Source organism: Egretta garzetta, unplaced genomic scaffold, assembly GCF_000687185.1.
Source record: "Egretta garzetta isolate BGI_Z169 unplaced genomic scaffold, ASM68718v1 scaffold49, whole genome shotgun sequence".
NCBI lineage: Eukaryota > Metazoa > Chordata > Aves > Pelecaniformes > Ardeidae > Egretta > Egretta garzetta.
This window is the reverse complement of record NW_009260775.1, coordinates 680,301-689,119: the sequence shown is the minus strand read 5'-3', so window position 1 is coordinate 689,119 and position 8,819 is coordinate 680,301. Positions and strand designations below refer to the sequence as shown.

The 8,819-nt window shown below is 39.3% G+C and overlaps 1 protein-coding gene across 1 annotated transcript in view; it reads left to right on the top strand.

Annotated features, from left to right (window-relative positions):
• The window catches only part of FRMPD4 (FERM and PDZ domain containing 4), a 119,642-nt gene that overhangs the window by 44,227 nt on the left and 66,596 nt on the right, over positions 1 to 8,819 (top strand). The window contains exon 2 of the mRNA XM_009646341.2: positions 6,707 to 6,867. Within this exon, the coding sequence (XP_009644636.1) occupies positions 6,707 to 6,867 (161 nt within the window). The remainder of the gene's footprint in view (positions 1 to 6,706; positions 6,868 to 8,819) is intronic.

The window sequence follows — 8,819 nt, the reverse complement described above, 5'->3', positions numbered from 1 at the left end:
GAATGCCATTCAGAACAGTGTGTAGCAGCATAATTGCACATTAAGGGGGGGGCTGTCAGTGTGCATTGTATGCCATATGTGTACGGGTGCAGTTTAGACATACTCATTGTCAGCGCCCCTGTGTTGGCTGTGCATTTCAGGCAGCGAGGAGGGCAGAGGCTGGCATCATGCTCTGCTTACAGAGGAGGCAGTTCCAGCATTCAGGTGGCCTGTGCTGCTGGGAGCTCCTATTTTCTTCCTTTGGGAGAGATTCTCCTTTGAGATGTTTTTCCTAAGATAGTCAAGTGTTGAAAACCATTTTTTTTTTCATTCCAGTCCCTTTTTTTTGTTTTGTAGCTCATCTTGTGATATTCATAACTCTTCTCTGCGGGGTCTCTTCATATCTTTCCTTCCCATCCTCTGTGGCCCTTTCTTTGCCATGGCCAATTTTCACCGAGATGTTTCTATGCAATTTCTGCTATTTGGCTGATACCCCATCTCAATACAGCAGGCAGGAAACTCAATGTTCCTCGTGAACAGAGCTCCAGAAATGCTTGTGGCCATCCTGAAAAAAGGAAAATAAAAGGGAAGTGCTCTGGCAATCTGTAGATACAAAACTCAAACCAAAAAAAACCCTGCTAGTCTGCAACTGGGGCTTGAGGCTTATTTCCATGCCTTTGTGGGATTCAAGTAGAGAGATTTGTTTTCTTCCCAATATGTAGCATTCATATACAGTATATGCAGATTGCAGAAGCATTCACATATTACACATGCAATATTCTCAATACAAGGGTGAGAATTTTCATTGTAAAATATACTTTCAGTGTTTTTCTCCCAGTGCCTGCCTGAAGCTGAGCATAAATCTTTTTATCCTTCTAAAGCTGTATTCATGTCAGTTTTATTCACTGCGATTTTGCTTCACTTTGTCTTGATTTAGATTGCACATCATGCCTGGCAGTGGAGGAAGAGTGGATTTTGAAATTTTTTACGTGTCAGATTTCCCTGTATCCAATTTTATCAAAAAGCTGTCACCAGCTTCTTCTGAAACCAGCAAACCTTTTTCTATCTAATTACATTTTTACCATATGTTCATCCAGATGGCATATGCCAAACATTTTCTAGGGTGCTATAAAATGACCTGACTTTAGAGGATTTAACTGCTGAAGAAGCTTATGAAAAAAATAGAATTGACACTGGGGCAGAAAAATAGTCCTAGAAAGAAAGAAGAAGAAAAAAAAAAAAACAAACAAACAAGAAAACTGGTAAAACTTTCCAGTTATATTTTGTGCCTGTGATACTGAATTCTCAACATACATACCTGCACAAAAACAGTGAAAATGTAGGGAATATTTTATTGAAGTGTTAAAAGTTGACTTCTTTTTGAACAGCTGAAAATAAAACTTTTGTCTGTTGAATATGTCTGAAAAGAACTCTGGAGCTGTGAGCAACTCTCTGGTTTGCAGCAAAAGGGAGCAAAAAAAGAGTTTGTCAGGCCACCAGATTCTCTGTAAAAGCAGTGATTTTACTTAGCAATGGGGTAAACATTTGGGCACTTTTTTCCCTGAAATGTCATTTCCAAGTAGAAGACAGATACAGTTGATGCATGATTTTGACACTTGTGTCCTAGTTCTTAATAATATTTGTGGGATTTCTTGGAGAAAATAAATTAACTGAGATACACTGAGATGTGCCAGGAACTTGAGGACAGGAGGAAGGAAGAAGATGATTATTTTTCATATTTAGCTACTAGTTAAGATAAATGAATGAAGGTCAATTTTTCATCTTCTGGAGAGTTTGTGTATTTGTTCTCAGCTATGACAGTTTCCTTTTAATTATCATCGTTTTGATAGTCTTTCCAGATTATCAAGGGGAAAACTATAAAATGCCCTCATGTTATTATCAGTTTCCGTAATATTGTCTCGAGTCTCAAGCCATTTTACTTACAGCTAATTCCTGAAGACAGGTGCTTGGGTGAGAATCAAATCTCCTTTCTTTTGCTGCTGCAGTAGCTTCTACAACTTCCCATTGCAAAGGAAATTTCCAGTGCACAACCCGAGGCTCTTTAATAGAGTACGAACCAAGATGTAGTTTCCAGGCAGGTTGGGCAGAGTCTCATGGTATGAGGGATTCAGATGTTGAGTGGTAAATGAAGGTTTGTTTGGTGTCCTTAACTTGCATAGGTCTTTTTGAAAATCACAACTGCAATCAACAAAGCAGATCTTCCACCTCCTCCGAATTAATGAGTCAGGGTTTTAACAGTGCTCAACAATTTGAAGTGGTTTTGTTATTGCTGAATTAAACCTTTGATAAAAAGTCCTTATCTCCATCCTCCTCGCCTACTTCCACTCATCAGCCCATGAGTGGTTTAACATTTCGATAGACTCTTCTCCATCATTGACCAGGATTACACCTGCTGTGTCTCAAGTCAAAACAGAGTCTATTTTGTAGTTAAATCAATGTGTATACTGGAGACATTGTAAGTATTTAAAAGCTAAGGATTAAAACCCTCAAAATTGAGGATTGGTGTTAACCTTTGAAGTAACTGAAACAAGCTGCAATATGGAAATACAAAATGAAACACCGAAACGCATTGTGTCACCAAAATGCATCCTGTCTCGACGTCGTCATGATATGATGCAAGAGCCATTTGATTACAGTTAAGTTGTTTTAGTGTTTGTGGGCATACAACAGTATTAAACTCACCTTGAGGTGTCACCTTTTCTGCTCGCTCTTTTTCATGCCATTGCAGAATGGAGCTAAAGTTGTTTGGGTGCCTTTGTTACCTATTTCCAAAATAACATTTATCATAACCAGGGTCTCAGGATTCATGACATAATTTTCAGTTTCTTAGAAGAGTGGAAATGCAAACTCCTGCCTAACAAATTTCAGCCTGCTGAGGACAGGCTTTTCTTAACTGCCGTAGACAAATCTCTCCGAATTAGCCCAGTAATCTCAAAGTGTCAGGGAATGACACGTCAAAATCTGAAGGCTGAAAAAGCATTGTGCTTGGATACTTTGCTTTTCATTACTAATATGCACATTGGACACTTTCAAGACTCAGCTGGGCAGGGTGATGGGCCACTTTGTCTAGACTGTGCTCTTACCTAGAAAGGTGGGACCAGATGATCCTTGAGGTCCCTTCCAACCTAGGATTCTATGATTATTTTAAATCAAGCTCTCATTTTAATTGCAGTCTCTGTTTAGATATTCCTTGGGTTATTCAGCATGTAATTCGAATGAGGAAAACACTAAGAAGGTTTCCACAGAAAGTGTTACTAAGTTAATCATTATGAAGCTAATGATCTGAAGATTCAAAGTGCCAGCCTTAAACCATACCTCTGACTTTCCTGAGCATAAATTTAGGCTTGCACTTGTTACGTTAGGCTCCCCATAATGTCCTGGGCAGCCGAATTGTGTTTGCAGGTGGTGGCTGTCCTGTCGCCGCTGGTCAGTGTTCCCCAAGGTATTCTTCTTCCCTAATTTTCTTCCTCCTCCACTCACTGTTGGCCCCTTTGGGGACGAGTGTGCACACCAATTTTATGCCACCTTGCAGTGCCTCCGTTCTGCTCTGTGTGTCGATGCATGCACTCTCAGATGCCTTCTCTCTCGCTTCCCGTTACCCTCTCTTTTGAGTAGAGTAGTTGCCACAGAGAGTTTTTCAGCGTAAGTACTTGGAATTATGCTTCTGCTATGATTTTCCATATCTGGTAGTTTATCTCTCAGAAGAGGCTGGTATATAAAATCTCTGTTCAAGAAATTCTCTAAGAATTACTCTCCTTAATAATGGCAGCTGTCTCCCACTGCTCACAATAAGAGTACATCAGAGAAGATAGCCTTTTGTAAAGCAGAGACTCATCTCAGTCATTGAAAATGGTAGGAAATAAGTATCTCTCTTTGAAAAGGCGATCGAAGGGCAGCTTGTGTTTGTGTATTTGGAAAGAACAGTTCATGCTTAAAATCCTAGCCTCTTTCCTTTCCTTCTATTTTTCCTTCAGAAAAAGAAATCTTTAGCTATCAGCTAGGCGCAGGACCATCTAAATGGATTTTTTACTGTGTTTGGAGCAAAAGGGGAAGTTTGCAGTGTTGGAGCTGTAAGATGCTTCATTATTTAGGTGATGCTCTGTCTACGGTTCCCCAAGGTGGCTATTCTGAGTCCAAGTTTATTAGATTCTGGTTTAGAACTCTTACCATAGTTATTCTTCAGGAGTCAGTATTTTCCGTAGCTGAGATGGAGATCAAATACCTCCAATTAATGCAAAATTCAAATTAGTCTTGAACTATGGTACTACAACTGGCATCTCAGTAATGGACTAGCCACAGGAGGAAGCCAGTTTGTCAATGTACCATCACACAAAGCTTTAAGTATTCATCTAATCTCTTCTGGGATCATATTCATATATCTTGCTGCTCTCTTGAAATATACTTCCAACGTACTGAATGATACAAGAATATCTGATGCAGCAAGCTGTGGAAGCGTGAGATGCAAAGCCTTTTTAGTTGATGTATTTTGAAGGTGGATAACCTTAAAAATCCATAAAACCTGCTGCACCACTCAGAATCACGATGGACTGTTCCTCGCTGATCGTCTTGCTTAGGCTTTGAATAACCGATGCTGTGCTGCTGCAGATTCTCCCTACAAGCCGATGCAATGGCTGGAGTGAGGCATCCACTAGCAGAGCTACTCTTTCGAGCAAATCTCTGTGTGTGCTCTTGGAATTTGTTATCAAGTCCAGCTGTCGGTGGGGTTTTCCAGGGGTTGTTTAGGGGTTTTTTTTCTTCATGATTTAGTTTTCAAAGCAGACTACATATATGCTTGAAGAAAGAGGATGTACGATAGCAGGGAGGTAGTTCTCAAAGGCTTCAGCAGTATTTTCAAGTTGCTTGTAAATACGGCATTGCCTCTTTGGAGACAGCGTAAGCTCATAGTGCCCTGACTACAGAGATGGGAACAGCTGTTAGGAAGAAATTATTAAATAGAACTTTTTAACTTTGTGGGAAGTTTGGTAAGGCTGACACCTAAGAGAGGGGACAAATGCAGAGTTTCATATAAAGCAAGCAGAAATAGAAGGTTTTTGAAATACCAGTGACACCTCAGATAGTGTCCCATTTGAAAGACAAAATGTTTGAATATCTAGAAGCCCAAATCAGAAATTGGAGTTGATGGGGAGGGGAGGTCTTGAAGATAGATTTCATAAAGAGTCTGCATAAAACTCTTTGGATTTTCTAACAGTTCTTTTAATTAATTGACAAAACCTGGAGAAACAGGAGGAGGAGAATGAAGTATCAGATGTGATGCTCTACCTAGTAGAAGAAAATATATTTTCTTTGCTGACTTCACCTTATGCAGATACTAGGAAAGCACAGAAATATTCTCTCTCTCTCCTATTTTTGTAAGTACCTTCTGCTACCTCTTATATGCATAAAAAGGCAGCATGTTACTCTTAGGCAGACTGAATCTAGTGATAGGGATAGAGAGTTTCTTTGAAGAAAAGCCCTAGAAAAATCCAGTCACAGGAATAAACTCCCGCTGAGAGTTTACTGAGCTTTTCCTGCTCTTCTGCGTATCAGTAATGGAAGCAGACCATGGAGAGAATGGAAATTGATGTCATGCCCAAGGTGTATGTGTTGGAGAAAGATCAGAGGAGTTTTTGCATGTCACTGATGCTGAAAACAGATCTCTGAGTGATGCTTTTCTCCTTGTGGACCACCTGTCTGCAGTGGTGACTAGGTTTCCTGAAGCATGTGAGTTCAGTTAATGGCATTTGGAAGGGTATGACGCTGGCGTGGCCTGTTTGTCTGTGGAATCGGCACTGGGAATTGACAGCTGTGATTCAGCCGTCAGCTCCAGGCATTGGGTGGGAAACACAAAGTAGGTTCCGGTTCAGTCGGCATACAGCATCCGTCACATTTCAGTGTTTATTAATGTTAATTTAGAAGTCTCTACGCTTTTAAACCATGAGCTCTTTCGTGGATATGTCATGTTGAATAGCTTTCATCCTTTTATTTTCTTCTTGAAAAATCAAGGTCTTTCCCTCCAGCCATGAGAATTTTTTCCTCCAGGTACAATAAGTAAGCTTCGTCATGACACTAGCTGAAAGTAAAGTATTTTAGTAATTGCTGATAAATATATTTTCTTACTATCTTTTTTTTTTTTTTCCCCCTGAAACAGTTTGGAGTGACTTCAGAGAGTTTACCCAAGTGATAAATATAGAGCTGTTATCTGCGCCTTAGGTAGCCTGTTTGAGAGGACTCCGCTCAGAAACTTGCTTAACGTTTTAGAAAACCGAATTTAAATGTGTGCCCTCTCTTCTTGCAAAAGGCTGGCATACCCTTAATTGTTATATTGTACATTATGAGTAGGTCTCTCTATTATTTTTCCCTTCCAAAAAATGGACGAAAAATTCAAGCACAGATGACACAGTCTTTATTGTTGGGTTATTTTTCTTTCATATATGGGGTATGATTAAATATATGCTGTCAAAGAGAGACCTCTTTATAGGTTGATACTATTGATTAGTATTTGAGATCTGCCAGCAGCATTATTACTTTATGTATAAGAAAACCTAATAGAAAATTATTAAGTTGATGCCTTTTTTTCCTATTATGACAACATTTCAGGTATTCATCTCATATCGTTGCAGAAATTGCTTGGCTCAAGTAGATACCACAAAATCATGTTTTAATGATTTTTTTCCTTTTTCCATCTTTTTTTTTTTTTTTTTCACAGTCACATGACACAATCAGCCACATTTGAAGACCCTCGAATAGAGAGCTGCCAAATAACCCCTCCAGCCCCTCGGAAAGTGGAAATGAGGAGGGATCCTGTGCTAGGATTTGGGTTTGTGGCTGGTAGTGAAAAGCCAGTTGTTGTACGCTCAGTAACACCAGGTATGTTTTCCCCACCTGATCCCAAAAGCAAACTTGGACTTAATCTACTGAGATGAAATACAGTTACACATTTGAGTACTGTTAAAATATTCAGGCAGACAAAGTAATCACAAATACTAGGTAGGATTTTAAGCCTTGTATTACTGAGTAGTTTCCCTCCTTACACTCATTTTTGAATGTTATGTGAACGTGTTAACAAAAAGCCAGTTTTAGGTTATTGCTCTGACCCATTGCTATTGTTTGCCTGAAAAAAAGCTGACGCACTTCATTCAAGGAAAGAAGGTCTTCTCCCTAATATGTTTATCTTGGTTTGATGTCACCTTCATTGCCATCAAATCAGTGTTTTCAAGAGGTATGTTGAGTTGTAAAATTAAAACTTACATATTTTTCATTTTTATCATCAGCTTCCCGAGGAAAAACTAGGTTTCTAACTATAACATTTGGTTCTATCTATAATACTTGGTTTTGAAAAAGGGGGTCTTATTGCTGGCTTTTTTTTTTTTTTTTTTAATGAATACTCCCCTATAACTATGTGGCAAAAAGCCAGGTCAAAAATAGAACCCTAAACATCTGACGTGGAGTGAAAATTAGCAAGGACTGTGGTATTTTGAACTTATAGGTGACCAGACCTGGGACTGCTCAGTCTCCCAAACAGTGGGTTCCTGCTCTCTATGCTTAAAAGTTCAGTTGTTACATAAAATTGCCTTGGAGCCAAGGGCAGGGATTTGACTTTGCTCTTGTTCGATATGTTCTCCAGAACCCCTGCAGAGAGCAGAGGAGAGGAAAAATCGACTTTGTGAAGTTCTGATGTCATTTACCCACGTGGGTGCATTGATTACATTTGTATTGCTTTCAGATTAAATGAGCGTTGTAACTAATATTTGAACTAGATCCAGACACTTCTTTTCTCCCAAGTTAGCCTTATTAACGTAGTTTTCTGCTAAAGTTCAGTTTGGAAAAGGTGTTTATTATATTCTGTTCCAAGTGAATAGGAGGACAGATGAACTCCGGACAGCATTCTCCTACGTGGAATTGTATCCATTTATGCTGGATATATTAGTGAAGTAAAGTTTTGAAACCAAGGAGAGGAAAGGAACGACATTAGCTCAGTTGTTAAATGAATTGGGTTTGATACTGAAACATTTTCTCTTAAGCTTTATCTTCATATTGGTAATGTTATTGGGGTTTTTATGTATCATCATTGTGGAGTTTAGAGATGGAAGACTAGAGAGGATGTGTTTTTTCACTCGCAGTTGCGATGTCACACCCTCTTCTGGTCATGTAATCGTGCTGAGAATTAATTACGTGCATTTTATAAAGCATAAACTCAATATGCATTTCAGTAGTGCCAGAATCCAAAGCACACAGACACGTACATGTCTGATTGTCTGCTCAGACTAATGCTAAATATCTGTGTCTAACTGAAAGTGGCAATGCTTTTGGATGTATGTAAAACTTGTGCTCACCAAGTGGTAGGAATCCAGAGGAAAAGAGACTCAGACTGGAGGTGTAGAAACTTACTGTCTTCACATTGAAGGAAACAGGTTTGTTTTTCCCAGAACAGAAAAGTCAGAGGAGAGACCTGTGAGTGTCTTTCAAATATGGAAGTGATGTTTCATGGTGAAGAGGAATAAGATGTTCTCCAGTGTTACCTTGCCTGGGACAGGAAACAGTGTGTTGCAACAATGAGGATCAGGTGTGGATGCTGGGGAAAAAGACTTCCTGATCTTAAGGGTAGTTAATCAGGATAATTTATTTACAGGAAAAGGAATTGTTCTCAGGGTGGTCTTACAAGAATATCAGACAAATATTGATCAGGATGAGTATGATATGGTAGATCACACCTTAAAGGGTAAATTAGGCCACCTCTTACGGGTCCTTTTGGCCCTCCAGAAAATTGAGCCCTTGTTTTAAGGTTGCTAGACGTGGGTGTGGAACTTAACTTGAGGAAC